General features: G+C 43.9%; 1 protein-coding gene across 3 annotated transcripts in view; it reads left to right on the top strand.

Moving 5' to 3' along the window:
• The window catches only part of LOC136617285 (zinc finger protein 432-like), a 29,074-nt gene extending 12,122 nt beyond the window's left edge, over positions 1-16,952 (top strand). For 2 of the 3 annotated variants that reach the window (XM_066594246.1, XM_066594245.1), the window contains one exon: positions 14,988-16,952. In XM_066594246.1, the coding sequence (XP_066450343.1) occupies positions 14,988-16,450 (1,463 nt within the window). In that variant the 3' untranslated portion in view covers positions 16,451-16,952. The remainder of the gene's footprint in view (positions 1-14,987) is intronic. The other variant, XM_066594247.1, reaches the window with a different exon arrangement.
• The last annotated feature ends 296 nt before the right edge of the window (positions 16,953-17,248 follow it).

Here is a 17,248-nt window from a genome sequence, read left to right as displayed (position 1 = left end):
CAGGAAGACACAATGAGGAGCCAGTGACATCAGAGACCGCCTACAGGGAGACAGAAGGTAGGAACCAATTATATCAGAGACTGCCTACAGGAAAATAAAAGGAAGGAGCCAGTGACATCAGAGACCGCCTACAGGAAGACACAATGAGGAGCCAGTGACATCAGAGACCGCCTGCAGGGAAACAGAAGGTAGGAACCAGTGATATCAGAGACAGCCTACAGGAAACTAAAAGGAAGGAGCCAGTGATATCAGAGACCGCCTACAGGGAAACAGAAGGGAGGAGCAACTAACATCAGAGACTACCTACAGGAAGACAGAACGGAGAAACCAGTAACATCAGAGACCGCCTGCAGGGAAACGAAAAGGGAGGAGTTGGTGACATCAGAGACCATCTACAGGGAAATGAAAGGGAGGAGTTAGTGACATCAGAGACCGCCTACAGGGAGACAGAAGGGAGGAACCAGTGATATCAGAGACCGCCTACAAGGAGTCAGAAGGGAGGAACCAGTGATATCAGAAACCGCTTACAGGGAAACAGAAGGGAGGAGGTTGTGACATCAGAGACTGCCTACAATAAACAGGAGGAGGAGCCAATGATATCCGAGTTTGCCTAATGAAAGACAGAAGGGAGGAGCCAGAGACATCAGAGACCGCCTACAGGGAGACAAAAAGGAATGAGCCAGTGACATCAGAGACCGCCTACAGGAAGACAGAAGGGAGCAACCAGTGACATCAGAGACTGCCTACAGGAAGACAGAACGGAGAAACCAGTGACATCAGAGACCGTCTACAGGGAAATGAAAGGGAGGAGCCAGTGACATCAGAGACCGCCTACAGGGAGACAGAAGGTAGGAACCAATGATATCAGAGACCGCCTACAGGAAGACAGAAGGTAGGAACCAGTGATATCAGAGACAGCCTGCAGGAAAATAAAAGGAAGGAGCCAGTGATATCAGAGACAGCCTACAGGGAAACAGAAGGAGGGGCCAATGACATCAGAGACCATCTACAGGAAAATGAAAGGGAGGAGTTAGTGACATCAGAGACCGCCTACAGGGAGACAGAAGGGAGGAACCAGTGATATCAGAGACCGCCTACAGGAAGACACAATAAGGAGCCAGTGATGTCAGAAACCGCCTACAGGGAGACAGAAGGGAGGAGGTTGGGACATCAGCCACTGCCTACAATAAACAGGAGGAGGAGCCAATGATATCCAAGTTTGCCTAATGAAAGACAGAAGGGAGGAGCCAGGGACATCAGAGACCGCCTACAGGGAGACAAAAAGGGATGAGCCAGTGACACCAGAGACCGCCTACAGGAAGACAGAAGGGAGCAACCAGTGACATCAGAGACTGCCTACAGGAAGACAGAAGGTAGGAGCCAGTCACATCAGAGACTGCCTACAATAAATAGGAGGAGGAGCCAATAACATCAGAGTTTGCCTAATGGAAGACAGAAGGAAGGAGCCACTGACATCAGAGACCGCCTACAGGCAGACAGAAGGGATGAGCTAGTGACATCAGAGACCGCCTACAGGCAGACAGAATGGAGGAGCCAGTGACATCAGAGACTGCCTACAGGCAGACAGAAGGGAGGAGCCTGTGATATCAGCGACCGCCCACAGGCAGACAGAACGGAGGAGCCTGTGACATCAGAGACCGCCTACAGGAAGACAGAAGGGAGGAGCCTGTGATATCAGGGACCACCTACAGGCAGACAGAAGGGAGGAGCCAGTGACATCAGAGACCGCCTACAGGAAGACAGAAGGGAGGAGCCTGTGATATCAGGGACCGCCTACAGGAAGACAGAAGGGAGGAGCCTGTGACAGAGACCGCCTGCAGGCAGACAGAAGGGAGGAGCCTGTGATATCAGGGACCGCCTACAGGCAGACAAAAGGGAGGGGCCAGTGACATCAGAAACCGCCTGCAGGCAGACAGAAGGGAGGAGCCTGTGATATCAGGGACCGCCTGCAGGCAGACAGAAGGGAGGAGCCTGTGATATCAGCGACCGCCCACAGGCAGACAGAAGGGAGGGGCCAGTGACATCAGAGACTGTCTTCTATTTTTCTGCCCTTCCCTCAGTGGTCTTGGACTTGGGTTTGCCTGCATTATACACCATATAGTAATTTTCAATGTATAATATTCTCACATGCTTTAAAAACGATTGCTGATATAGCATAATGTGAAGGCCTGGTGCACGGAGGGTTAATCGGTGGCAGCGGGAGTTAACCCTTCGGCACCTGTTGGCTTCTTTCCTCTCCTTCGGCTGTGTTATCCGGGCAGGAAAGCCTTTCTTTAGTCCAGCTCCCATCCACATCCTTACATTGGTGCATCTATATATACAGAGGGGCGTGTTTAGTAGTGGGTCAGCTGTTGGAGCGCAATGCATTAACCCCTTGATAGTTTCTTTGGCTTTGCCCTTCCGTGCCGCTGTAGCACGTGGGGTTGGTCTGTATATATGATAAGCTTATTATAGGATATCCGATGTTATTACGCCGTAGGTAGACCTAATCTATTGATGACAAGTCTCACGGTTTATTACCTATAATGGGGTCCTAGCTTTGCGTTTCCTCTGAAGCTGGTTCTGTTTTCGCGGTGATGTTAGACGCGTTCCGCCCGTTTGGCGTCGGGGTATTTAGGTGATATATCCGATGCGTTTCTTTCCTTGATTATTGCGTTGTCTTTCATTGTTTCTAGCGGGATGAGCTTCAGTTCTATGATGTCCCCATGAAGTGCCCTGATGGGTTTGGTGTTCCATCGCTGTGGATTGTTCTGTTTGACGCTCCGCCCACGTCTCTGCGCCCGCAGCGGCATCCTAATAGGCGGGTTACGCTTTTACTTGTGATTTTTTTTGTTTTCTTAGAGTTTTTCTCCTTTTTATTGGCCGCAGCGTTGGCTGTTATTGCATCTCCACCCTCTGAATGTTTAGTTCTTTCTGATGGCTCCAGTCTTCCTCTAATTAGCGCCTTTGATGGCTCTCCAGTCTTCCTGTAATTAGCGCCTTTGATGGCTCTCCAGTCTTCCTCTAATTAGCGCCTTTGATGGCTCTCCAGTCTTCCTCTAATTAGCGCCTTTGATGGCTCTCCAGTCTTCCTGTAATTAGCGCCTTTGATGGCTCTCCAGTCTTCCTCTAATTAGCGCCTTTGATGGCGCTGCGTACCTATTGGTTTATTTTTTCTCTACACGATTTTTGGGGTCTTATCTCATGTTATTCCTAAATATGGATCCTTTTTTAGGATACTCCACCTTTTTTGTAATATTTCTTGATTGACCCTTCTATATTTGTGAGGAGCCTTCTCACTGTATGTGTTATGGGAGTCTATCTTTAGTGGTTTTAGACTTGTTGTTTTGGATACTTTTTGTCTTTGTAGTGATGTAATCACTTTTGATCTTTACATATTTCGTGTTCCCTACACTTTCTGTGGATGCGTCTCCGCTGGCTATAGGGGGCGTTATTGTTCTATTCAGGAGAACTATTTTCATGAACCTTTATAAATGTGTTTTGGTGTTACTTTTATTGTTTTTGATATATAAACGAGATCCAGCTGAATAATTTAGTGATTATCGCTCGCGTCTGTAGATGTAAGTTTTTACGTTATTATTTGTCATAGAAATGAATGTTTCCAATTCCGGTTTTGACCACATGATGATGTCATCAATAAATCTACCGCGGAATATAATGGTATCATTATTGAATATTTCCGCTTGTACAGGTTGGCAAAAGTCGGCGCAAATTTTGTGCCCATAGCGGTCCCTGTAATCTGAGAAAAATCATTTTTTTGAAATAAAAAATAATTATTTTAGTGCAAAATGTCTAAATTTTGAAGTGCCTTCTTTTTGCGGTGCGGGCGTGGGCGGACCCCGCGGGAGGAGCCGCTGGAATGCCTGTATATGATTCCACATCTAGTCGTTCTTCCATTCTACCTTACTGAGCGTTTCTAATAAATGGCGCGAGTCTTCTCTGTAGGTGGGAAGGCTGACTACAGGTTTGTGAAGCACCCTCTGTACTTGTACCAGTTGATTCCTGAAATCGTTGGGCGGCTGGGCTTCGATGTCTTTATGTATTCTGGTACTTCAGGCTCTGCTTGTATTCTGTATTCGGCTTCCGTTCTACTGATCGCGTTCTTTTCAGCTGCCTCCATTAATCTTTTTACCCTTTTTCTGTGGGATCGCGGTCTGTTTTTGTGCTTCTTTGTATTCTCCCCCATACGTCTGTATCTCTCTGTCCATTATGACGATCCCTCCTCCCTTGGCCGCTCTTATGACGATCCCTCCTCCCTTGGCCGCTCTTATGACGATCCCTCCTCCCTTGGCCGCTCTTATGACGATCCCTCCTCCCTTGGCCGCTCTTATGACGATCCCTCCTCCCTTGGCCGCTCTTATGACGATCCCTCCTCCCTTGGCCGCTCTTATGACGATCCCTCCTCCCTTGGCCGCTCTTATGACGATCCCTCCTCCCTTGGCCGCTCTTATGACGATCCCTCCTCCCTTGGCCGCTCTTATGACGATCCCTCCTCCCTTGGCCGCTCTTATGACGATCCCTCCTCCCTTGGCTGCTCTTATGACGATCCCTCCTCCCTTGGCCGCTCTTATGACGATCCCTCCTCCCTTGGCCGCTCTTATGACGATCCCTCCTCCCTTGGCCGCTCTTATGACGATCCCTCCTCCCTTGGCCGCTCTTATGACGATCCCTCCTCCCTTGGCCGCTCTTATGACGATCCCTCCTCCCTTGGCCGCTCTTATGACGATCCCTCCTCCCTTGGCCGCTCTTATGACGATCCCTCCTCCCTTGGCCGCTCTTATGACGATCCCTCCTCCCTTGGCCGCTCTTATGATGATCCCTCCTCCCTTGGCCGCTCTTTTTATTACTATTTCAGATTTTTTCTTTTTTGGTATTTTAGTAGTAAATTCATGTAATCCGTCGTTGTAGGCACGGACCGGATAAACTTATGGCTCTGAGGTCGGTGGTTATCGGGGTTTAGATTGAGGTCCATGTCAGATTCCATCATTGTGTTTTTATCGTTCGTGAGAAAATCTCGATGTCTTGTTAGTTTTTTATATAGTTCTTTGGGGCCGACCGTGTGAAGTCCTTCTGTTAGTGAATGGGCTTCCTCTCGGTTCACTTTGTTGTTGAGATGTTTCATTTCTTCATCTGCCTTCATTTGTCTTCTTTCCTTTATCGGTGGGATTCTTTTTCCTCCTCTTTTGCCTCTTTCTTTTTTTCTGAGCCCGGTGATGGGGTCTTATTTTTTCGTTTAGTCTTTCTTTCTTTATGAGCCCGGTGATGGGGTCTTATTTTTTCGTTTAGTCTTTCTTTCTGAGCCCGGTGATGGGGTCTTATTTTTTCGTTTAGTCTTTCTTTCTGAGCCCGGGGATGGGGTCTTATTTTTTTGTTTAGTCTTTCTTTCTTTCTGATCCCGGTGATGGGGTCTTATTTTTTCGTTTAGTCTTTCTTTCTGAGCCCGGTGATGGGGTCTTATTTTTTTCGTTTAGTCTTTCTTTATGAGCCCGGTGATGGGGTCTTATTTTTTCATTTAGTCTTGTTTTCTTTATGATCCCGGTGATGGGGTCTTATTTTTTCGTTCAGTCTTTCTTTCTGAGCCCGGTGATGGGGTCTTATTTTTTCGTTTAGTCTTTCTTTATGAGCCCGGTGATGGGGTCTTATTTTTTCATTTAGTCTTGTTTTCTTTATGATCCCGGTGATGGGGTCTTATTTTTTCGTTCAGTCTTTCTTTCTTTCTGAGCCCGGTGATGGGGTCTTATTTTTTCGTTTAGTCTTTCTTTATGAGCCCGGTGATGGGGTCTTATTTTTTCATTTAGTCTTTCTTTCTGATCCCGGTGATGGGGTCTTATTTTTTCGTTTAGTCTTTCTTTATGAGCCCGGTGATGGGGTCTTATTTTTTCATTTAGTCTTGTTTTCTTTATGATCCCGGTGATGGGGTCTTATTTTTTCGTTCAGTCTTTCTTTCTTTCTGAGCCCGGTGATGGGGTCTTATTTTTTCGTTTAGTCTTTCTTTATGAGCCCGGTGATGGGGTCTTATTTTTTCGTTTAGTCTTTCTTTCTGATCCCGGTGATGGGGTCTTATTTTTTCGTTTAGTCTTTCTTTATGAGCCCGGTGATGGGGTCTTATTTTTTCATTTAGTCTTGTTTTCTTTATGATCCCGGTGATGGGGTCTTATTTTTTCGTTCAGTCTTTCTTTCTTTATGAGCCCGGTGATGGGGTCTTATTTTTTCGTTTAGTCTTTCTTTCTGAGCCCGGTGATGGGGTCTTATTTTTTCGTTCAGTCTTTCTTTATGAGCCCGGTGATGGGGTCTTATTTTTTCGTTTAGTCTTTCTTTCTGATCCCGGTGATGGGGTCTTATTTTTTCGTTCAGTCTTTCTTTCTTTCTGAGCCCGGTGATGGGGTCTTATTTTTTCGTTTAGTCTTTCTTTCTGAGCCCGGTGATGGGGTCTTATTTTTTCGTTTAGTCTTTCTTTCTTTCTGAGCCCAGGATGGGGTCTTATTTTTTCGTTTAGTCTTTCTTTATGAGCCCGGTGATGGGGTCTTATTTTTTCGTTCAGTCTTTCTGTCTTTATGAGCCCGGTGATGGGGTCTTATTTTTTCGTTCAGTCTTTCTTTATGAGCCCGGTGATGGGGTCTTATTTTTTCCTTTAGTCTTTCTTTATGAGCCCGGTGATGAGGTCTTATTTTTTCCTTTAGTCTTTCTTTCTGAGCCCGGTGATGGGGTCTTATTTTTTCGTTTAGTCTTTCTTTCTGAGCCCGGTGATGGGGTCTTATTTTTTCGTGTAGTCTTTCTTTCTTTCTGAGCCCGGTGATGGGGTCTTATTTTTTCGTTCAGTCTTTCTTTCTTTATGAGCCCGGTGATGGGGTCTTATTTTTTCGTTTAGTCTTTCTTTATGAGCCCGGTGATGGGGTCTTATTTTTTCGTTTAGTTTTGTTTTCTTTATGAGCCCGGTGATGGGGTCTTATTTTTTCGTTTAGTTTTGTTTTCTTTATGAGCCCGGTGATGGGGTCTTATTTTTTCGTTCAGTCTTTCTGTCTTTATGAGCCCGGTGATGGGGTCTTATTTTTTCGTTCAGTCTTTCTTTATGAGCCCGGTGATGGGGTCTTATTTTTTCCTTTAGTCTTTCTTTATGAGCCCGGTGATGAGGTCTTATTTTTTCCTTTAGTCTTTCTTTATGAGCCCGGTGATGGGGTCTTATTTTTTCCTTTAGTCTTTCTTTCTGATCCCGGTGATGGGGTCTTATTTTTTCATTCAGTCTTTCTTTCTTTCTGATCCCGGTGATGGGGTCTTATTTTTTCGTTCAGTCTTTCTTTCTTTATGAGCCCGGTGATGGGGTCTTATTTTTTCGTTTAGTCTTTCTTTATGAGCCCGGTGATGGGGTCTTATTTTTTCGTTTAGTTTTGTTTTCTTTCTGAGCCCGGTGATGGGGTCTTATTTTTTCGTTTAGTCTTTCTTTCTTTCTGAGCCCGGTGATGGGGTCTTATTTTTTCGTTTAGTCTTTCTTTCTGATCCCGGTGATGGGGTCTTATTTTTTCGTGCAGTCTTTCTTTCTTTCTGAGCCCGGTGATGGGGTCTTATTTTTTCGTGCAGTCTTTCTTTCTGAGCCCGGTGATGGGGTCTTATTTTTTCGTGTAGTCTTTCTTTCTTTCTGAGCCCGGTGATGGGGTCTTATTTTTTCGTTTAGTCTTTCTTTCTGAGCCCGGTGATGGGGTCTTATTTTTTCGTTTAGTCTTTCTTTCTTTCTGAGCCCGGTGATGGGGTCTTATTTTTTCGTTTAGTCTTTCTTTCTGATCCCGGTGATGGGGTCTTATTTTTTCGTTCAGTCTTTCTGTCTTTATGAGCCCGGTGATGGGGTCTTATTTTTTCGTTCAGTCTTTCTTTATGAGCCCGGTGATGGGGTCTTATTTTTTCGTTTAGTTTTGTTTTCTTTCTGAGCCCGGTGATGGGGTCTTATTTTTTCGTTTAGTCTTTCTTTCTGATCCCGGTGATGGGGTCTTATTTTTTCGTGCAGTCTTTCTTTCTTTCTGAGCCCGGTGATGGGGTCTTATTTTTTCGTTTAGTCTTTCTTTCTGAGCCCGGTGATGGGGTCTTATTTTTTCGTGTAGTCTTTCTTTCTTTCTGAGCCCGGTGATGGGGTCTTATTTTTTCGTTTAGTCTTTCCTTCTGAGCCCGGTGATGGGGTCTTATTTTTTCGTTCAGTCTTTCTTTCTTTATGAGCCCGGTGATGGGGTCTTATTTTTTCGTTCAGTCTTTCTTTCTTTCTGATCCCGGTGATGGGGTCTTATTTTTTCGTTCAGTCTTCCTTTCTTTCTGATCCCGGTGATGGGGTATTATTTTTTCGTTCAGTCTTTCTTTCTTTATGAGCCCGGTGATGGGGTCTTATTTTTTCGTTTAGTCTTTCTTTCTGAGCCCGGTGATGGGGTATTATTTTTTCGTTCAGTCTTTCTTTATGAGCCCGGTGATGGGGTCTTATTTTTTCGTTTAGTCTTTCTTTCTGATCCCGGTGATGGGGTCTTATTTTTTCGTTTAGTCTTTCTTTCTTTCCTGGTGATGGGGTCTTATTTTTTTCGTTCAGTCTTTCTTTCTTTCTGAGCCCGGTGATGGGGTCTTATTTTTTCGTTTAGTCTTTCTTTCTGAGCCCGGTGATGGGGTCTTATTTTTTCGTTTAGTCTTTCTTTCTGAGCCCGGTGATGGGGTCTTATTTTTTCGTTTAGTCTTTCTTTCTGAGCCCGGTGATGGGGTCTTATTTTTTCGTTTAGTCTTTCTTTCTGAGCCCGGTGATGGGGTCTTATTTTTTCGTTTAGTCTTTCTTTCTGATCCCGGTGATGGGGTCTTATTTTTTCGTTTAGTCTTGTTTTCTTTCTGAGCCCGGTGATGGGGTCTTATTTTTTCGTTCAGTCTTTCTTTATGAGCCCGGTGATGGGGTCTTATTTTTTCGTTCAATCTTTCTTTCTGAGCCCGGTGATGGGGTCTTATTTTTTTCGTTTAGTCTTTCTTTCTGACCCGGTGATGGGGTCTTATTTTTTCGTTTAGTCTTTCTTTCTGAGCCCGGTGATGGGGTCTTATTTTTTCGTTTAGTCTTGTTTTCTTTCTGAGCCCGGTGATGGGGTCTTATTTTTTCGTTCAATCTTTCTTTCTGAGCCCGGTGATGGGGTCTTATTTTTTTCGTTTAGTCTTTCTTTCTGAGCCCGGTGATGGGGTCTTATTTTTTCGTTTAGTCTTGTTTTCTTTCTGATCCCGGTGATGGGGTCTTATTTTTTCGTTTAGTCTTTCTTTCTGAGCCCGGTGATGGGGTCTTATTTATTCGTTTAGTCTTTCTTTCTGAGCCCGGTGATGGGGTCTTATTTTTTCGTTTAGTCTTTCTTTATGAGCCCGGTGATGGGGTCTTATTTTTTCGTTTAGTCTTGTTTTCTTTCTGAGCCCGGTGATGGGGTCTTATTTTTTCGTTCAGTCTTTCTTTCTTTATGAGCCCGGTGATGGGGTCTTATTTTTTCGTTCAGTCTTTCTTTCTGATCCCGGTGATGGGGTCTTATTTTTTCGTTCAGTCTTTCTTTCTGATCCCGGTGATGGGGTCTTATTTTTGACCTGGCTGTTGGTGGTTTTCTTTTTCTTGGTGGGCATAAGATCTGCTGATCATAGGGCGTGCCCCTAACAATGATTGGTGGTATTTGTAGGAGGATTCTCTAAAGATTCTAATTGTTTCTCTTTTTCATTACTATTTGTTTCTTTATATTGCTCTTCAGATTTTTAAAGATTTTTGTTAATCAGGTGGCGAATGTACTAGTGGTAGACTTAAAAATATTTTTTCATTTTTCTTCATTTGTGCATGGTTTTCAATGTATCCTATTAACCCCTTAGTGACACGGCCTATTTTGGCCTATTAAGTATAAAAGGAATTTTTATCTCCTGTATTCAAAAGCCACAGCTGTTCTATTTCCCATGGACATGGCCGTATGGGATCTTGTGTTTAACGGGGCGAGCTGTGGGTTTTCATTGGTGCAGTTTTCTGGGTACATGCAACACATTGTATAACTTTCAGTACTTTTCTTGGAGGTCCGGTAGAAAAACATCCCAATTCTGCCTTTCTTTTTCTCGGGTTTTTCCAGCGTACATCTTGCAGCATAAATGACACGCTGAATGTCTTCTGTGTAGTACAGCGGCCGTACGTCTGTAGTGCAAAGCATTATCACTATTGCTAGCGGTCGTGTGCCATAGCAGACTCTGGTGCCAGCCAATGGTGTCCAGTTGCAATGCCAACCCATCGGCCCTCTGCGGTGACGTGGTGAGCTGATGGGTACACTTGGGAAGCTCGCTCCCTCTGTGAACTCTTTATATGCCCTAATCAGTATTGATTATGGAATGTAAGGGGTTAACAGTGGGGTCTACTGTGCAGACTGGTAGCATGGTCAGGGAAGCCAAAGGTCGGTACATGGGTAGGTATCAGTTCAGGGTACAGAGGAGTAGGCAGGTAGTGTAGTCAGAGAAGCAAGAGGTTGGTACACAGCCAGGTATCAGTTCACGGTACAGAGGAGTAGGTAGCATAGTCAGGGAAGCCAGAGGCTGGTATACAAGTATGTAATCGTTCATAGTACAGAAGAGCAGGCAGGTAACATAGGAAAGACACGGGTAGGTATCAGTTCACGGTACAGAGAAGCACGCAAGTAGTGTAGTCAGGGAAGCCAGAGGTCTGTACTAAGGTAGGTATCAGTTTACGGTACAGAGGAGCAGGCAGGTAGTGTAGTTAGGGATGCCAGAGGTTGGTATACAGGTAGTTGTCAGTTCACAGTACAGAGGAGCAGGCAGGTACATTTGTATCCACATTGACAGTGTCAGATTTCTTACTTCTCTCAGGGTAAAGATTATTTGAATATAATTAAGATTTTCCCTTTACTTTGTCTGCGGCTGTCAGCGACAGTCTGGAAGGGCTCATTCAGGGTAGATTATATCTCGCTGTTAGTTAACTGCGCAAGGGGTGGCAACACTCACTATTATGATGACCTCTCTTTCTGACTGTCTCTGTTTTCCTTACTCAAGATGGAGGAGAAATTCCACTACTCTCCGTTCTTCCTCCCTCTATCTCTTCTGATGACACACTCGCTGTCTCACTGCACTATATTCCTCTCCTGCTCTTGTCTTTGCATCTGCCCTCTTCTGCTCCCAATCTCCAATTGCCAGCATACGCATACTTAAAATGACCTTTTACAGGCAGGCTCTGATGTTGCTTAGCAATTTAAGTACCAATCAGTAAGCTGTTGCTGGGATAGCCATTCCAGGAATAGCAGCTTCTATCTCAGGTAGGGCACCTCTTATGTCCCCTTGAGGCTTATAGTGAGATCCCAGGAACTTATTAACTCTCTTTGACTACTCTGTAGCACCCTCCGGGTCACTACAGTTCCCCCCTATTTAAAATACAGCCGTCCTCGGTGTAAACTACAAACCGTAAGACGAGGCAGACTACCCACCGAAAATTATGACAGCTCATTTTGTTGAGAAAGGAAATTTGAGTACTTGCAAGTATTTAATTGGAAGGAGAACCATTGGGTTAAGACGCATTTGAAAAGCGTGTTCTTGTTCTTCTCCCCTGTAGTAACCTTCAAACCCTAGGAAACTGTGAACATCTTTCAAAGTCTTTCGTGTAGGCCAGTGTTTGACAGCTTCTGTTTTCTTGGGATCTGGACATACTTCATCGCGCTAACAATGTGACCCAGGTACTTGACTTGCGTTTGCAGCAGATGGTATTTGGATGGTTTCACCTCAGTAATAAGGATCTGAAATACTTCTACAAATGTTGGATATGATCCTCGTAAGTTTTGGCATATATAATGACATCATCTAGGTACAGGAAAACCCTTTCAAAGTTCTTATGACCCAGACAACTCTCCATAAGTCTTTGAAAAGTGCCTGGAGCGTTGCACAATCTAAAAGGCATACAGTTGAACTCGAACAGACCCATAGGAGTAGTGAAGGCTGTTTTCTCACACTCAAGCTCGTACATGGGGACCTGCCAATAACCATTGCTAAGATATAACATGGAGAAATAGGTGACCGAGCCTAAGGCGGTCAAGGACTCTTCAATTCTGGGCAGCGGATACGCAACTTTGTGAGTGATGTAATTCAATTTGCGGTAGTTGACACAGAACCAGATACTACAATCTTTCTTTTTAACCAGTACTGTAGGTGCAGCCCAGGGGCTGTCACTTACCCGAATGATATTGTTAGCTTTCATTTCTCAAATCAGAGACTTAATTTGCTGGTATGAAGAGGGTGGTATTGGGCAATATGGTTCCTTTATGGGTGCGTGACCATCCGTGGGGATAGTGTAGGAAATGCCTTTGACACAGCCAAAGTCCATAGCGTTTTTGGTAAAGGCAGCCTGCTTTTCTCGGGCCACGTCTCATACTCCTTGAATCGGATCTCTAGTGGTCCGCGAGTCTCCAATATGTAGATCAACCATCCAGGACTCGAGTCTCCGAGAGTATAGCTGTTTCTGCTAGGTACATTGCTGTACTTCCATTTTATTGGAGGTAAGAACATCTTCAGGTGACAGCAGAGAGATTTGTGCTACTGCTGCATATTTTTTTAGTTGGATGGAGGTATTCCCTAGGTTGATGAGGCGAACCCGAACTCTCGCATCAGTGACGACGACAAGGCTTTTGGCAGTAATTAAGAACGGATGTCAATCAATAGGAATGGGCTCAACCAGTGCCTCATAGTCTTTTCCTTGCAATCCTGCACGGGTCTGACACCAGAGTAGCAACTCTGATTCTTGGGGAATTATTACTGGTCTTTCGTCTTTGATTCGAGCTCGATGCACACGACCTTTCGAATTTGAGAACGTCTGCTGGGCTGACAAAGCTCGGATGGCCTCCTGCAGTTCCACTTGTTGGGCCTGAGATGCTCCCGGGACAGACTTCTGCAAGGCTTCTACATCTCCACATAGCAATTGTGTAGGATAATCATTCCTGATGCCACGACTAGAGCATTTCTATCAGAGACATCTACTACTGAGATACTTTGTTTTGGTATCTCAGCTCTCCCGGTGAGAACTGTGGGTTCCTAGTACCCTGCTAACAGCAACAGTAGTCCATTACTGGCGGTGACATTTATCAGTGTTTTTGACGGGCAGCTCAGTGCTTCTAGAGTCTAATATTTCTCAAAGTGTATTCTCTTAATAGTGGTCACTTGTGACTCAATAGCCCGCAATGCTGGGAAAGGTATGCCGTCCATGTATATTATCACTTCCGGACATGGCCCAACATACTTAGATACTCCCTTGGGGATGATTGGACCTATTCTTTGTCCACCTGGGGGGTGGTCCTCCTTCCCATGGAATATCTGTTAACGCCCAGCACTTACGTTCTTGGTACCCATAGTGACAGTGCTTACAGTAAGGACGTGCACCTCAGGAATAGAATCTGGTAGGTTGCAGAGACCCAGGGGGGATCTATGCTCATCGGACACCAGTTGTAGAGAGGACTTCTGGCACTCCAACTCTCCAATCTTCGTACACAATGTCGTCACATTACGGTTAGCTCGGCCATTTGTTTCTGTATTTCTTGCAAGAATTCTTCCGCGAGCGCACCTGTCTGTGTGGGCTGTCGAGATTGTTCCCATTTGCTATGTCGAAGCGATTTCTCCTCACCCAAACCGGCAAAGGTTCAGAGATCATCTAATTCACCTGGAGTTCTGTTCCCAGTACCTGTATGGACAGTTCTTTAAACTCAAGAAAACTACTATCTGGGTGCTGGATGGATAACATTTTTATTTGGCTATGGAGGGCTTCTGTCTGTGTTCCCTCTATAAATTGTTCTCTGAGAGTTTGATCTTCCCCATCAGCCTCTCTGGGATCAGCCTGAACCACCACCTTCATATAGTCTCAAAAGGACTCGCCAAGCATCTGTTTTTTTTATTGAAAAACCTCTTTTTGATCTCCGACATGAGATGTATGCCTGTCAAAGATACCCTGTAGACATTTAAATATTTCTTTGACTGTTTTCCTTTGCTCACAGGGCCAGGTTTTTGCTTCCTGAGCTGCAGCTCCTTCTAATTGTCCTAACAAGATCTCTACTTTTTGTCAGTACACAGTTAGATATCCGTTCACGATACAGAGCAGCAGACAGGTAGCGTAGTCAGGGAAGCCAGAGATCGGTACACAGGTAGGTATGTCATGTAGCAGAATGGAGAAGTGGCAGGTAGAAGAGCTTGACTACAGGCTGGGAGCACAATAATGTCGCAAGGAGGGGAGGATAAGATGGTCAATGACAAGACAGGATGGAGCCCAGAAGGAACTGGGTTATCAGGGGTGCTGTTTAATAGGCTGATAGCTCTCGGGGGAGAGATGTCACCTGGAGTGGAGGAGGTCCTGGGTTCGAGTTCTGACATGGTGCTAATCATTAGTAGGGCCAATTTCACAGGACAGACTTTCTTTAGAGGGTTTATCCGGCTATTTAAACCGCTTACTAAAACATGCAGAGTCCGATCTGTTACTTACGGTTGTGTTTCAACAATGGGTCATGTGGTATCATTGCTTCCATTGTCGGTGATGTCACAGGAGAGCAATGGGGTGTTGGCTCATTAACCTAATTAGGCAAGATCCTATTTCTATCACTGCATCAGCGGCACTAGCAAGAGGTATCTAAACAATTAACTGTCACAATACAGCTGTCAAAAATAGTTGGTAGTCACCAAGCATGGAATGGGCTCTGCGTACATGCTTGTTGCATCCACCCTTCGTGGACTACAGGATGTATATTGACGTGGTACGCCCAGAAAGAGGGTAAGCTTACCAGCCTGAAGTCACCGGCTGCACAAGGAACCTGAAATATAAAGGAAGGACTTCTTGATGGATCCACTTATGGCTTTGGCTAATTGAAAAAAACAAGATCAAAAAACTATATCATGTCTCCAGATTAATATGAGTGTAATACATTTGTGATGGGGATTAAAGAACAAAATCCTGAAATCTATTTTATTCCTCACAGATTCTCCCAGTACGACTTCTGATGGAAACTTCACGTTATCAGTAAATTATAAGGTAGAAGATGAAGATATGGTGCAGCGCTCTTCCGGAGAAAACCTCATTCCCCTTAATGTACCTCCAGGACTTCACAGTACAGATCCATCATATAATCCCCCTAATCATGAGGAACCTTCTCCTGACCAATCACAGATGGTTACCACAAGTGGGGGTCAGGATGGGGGGAAAAGGTTCCAATCTGGTGAAAGTAGAACACAGCCTACAGACAAAAGAATTCACACCGAAGAGATGTCGTATTCATGTCCAGAATGTGGAAGATGTTTTATAAATCAATCAGGTCTTAATACACATCAGAGAAAGCACACAGGAGAGACACCATATTTATGCTCAGAATGTGGGGAAGGCTTCACAAATAAATCAGATTTTTTTAAACATGAGATAAGCCACACAGAGAAATTTCCTTGTTCAGAATGTGGGAGATGCTGTGGGAGTAAAGGGGGTCTTGCTACACATCAAAGAATTCACACAGAAGAGAAACCATTTACATCTTCAGCAAGTGGGAGAGGATTTGTAATTAATGTCATACTTAAAGATCATGTAAAAACGTACACAGGGGAGAGGTCGTATTCATGTGCAGAATGTGGGAAAGGTTTTATAAATAAATCAGAACTTGTTAGACATGAGAGAAACCACAAAGGGGAGAGACCATATCCATGTTCAAAAAGTGGGAAATCTTTTACAAATAAATCCGATCTTGTCAAACATCAGAGAAATCGCACAGGAGAGAGACCATATACATGTTCAGACTGTGGGAGAGGATTTGTTACCAAAGGCAAACTTACAGATCATCAGAAAAGTCACAAAGGGGAGAGGTCGTATTTATGTCCAGAATGTGGGAGACAATTTATAAATCAATCTGGTCTTAATACACATCAGAGAAATCACATAGGAGAGAAACCATTTACATGTTCAGACTGTGGGAAAGGATTTATTACTAAAGACAAACTTACAGATCATCAGAAAACTCACACAGAAGAGATGTTGTATTCATGTGCAGAATGTGGGAGAACTTTTATAAATCAATCAGGTCTTAATACACATCAGAGAATTCACACAGGAGAGAAACCATATACATATTCAGATTGTGGGAGAGGATTTATTACTAAAGACAAACTTACAGATCATCAGAAAACTCACACAGAAGAGAGATTGTATTCATGTCCAGAATGTGGGAGACAGTTTATAAACCAATCTGGTCTTAATACACATCAGAGAAATCACACAGGAGAGAAACCATATGTATGTTCAGAATGTGGGGAAGGCTTTACAAATCGATCAGATTTTTTTATACATGAGCGAAGCCACACAGGAGAACTTTTTCCATGTTCAGAATGTGGGAGATGCTGTGGGAGTAAAGGAGGTCTTGTTTCACATCAGAGAATTCACACAAGAGAGAATCTGTTTTGATATTATTTATGTGAAAAATGTTTTAGAATGAAATCAGATTTTGGAACTTGTCAGAGAATTCACACAGAGAAGAAACCAGATTGTGATTCATAGAAAAATGTAACCCATCAGTTATTCACAGACATTAAACAGTCAATAAGAGAGATTATTTCTGGGTGGAGTCAGACTGGATCTGCCAAACACCCAAATTCTATGTACCGGAGGTGACCTGTGAGCGCGATCCATGGAGAAGTATTGTGGATAGAAGGGAGAAGAGAAGATCCTGGTTTACTTCCAGACAAGCGACCCTGAATTGTCCCCATGAGCCTTCTTATTACTGTAAACATGACTGATTGAAATCCCTCCTTGTTTACTTGACTGATTTACACTGTGATCACCTCCCTACTTTTGTTGTATTTCCCCTTCCCACACCCTTAATAAATAAAGAATATATTTTTTTAAAAACCTTGTGAAATAGATGATTCTTATTTCTACCACTACAAATAACCCCTTTCCAACCAATCCATGTACTACATAGGGGAAGACTGCTACTGGCTCTAATGACACCCCAGTCTGACTCCATTGCAGAATTGTGAGGGTATATATATATATATATATATATATATATATATATATATATATATATATATATATATATATATATATTGCCATATGTTTTTTTTTATGTTTTATACCTATATGCAAGTTATATTCAATTCCAAATGAAGAAAACTTATATGTCGCCTTACATCAGATATGCCAAGGCTTTGCAAGGCTGAGAGAGATGTTCTAGAAATTCAGAGAAAACCACCGAACCAG

This window comes from Eleutherodactylus coqui, chromosome 1 (assembly GCF_035609145.1).
Source record: "Eleutherodactylus coqui strain aEleCoq1 chromosome 1, aEleCoq1.hap1, whole genome shotgun sequence".
NCBI lineage: Eukaryota > Metazoa > Chordata > Amphibia > Anura > Eleutherodactylidae > Eleutherodactylus > Eleutherodactylus coqui.
Note: the sequence above shows the minus strand (reverse complement) of the source record. Positions and strands in the feature narration are given on the sequence as shown.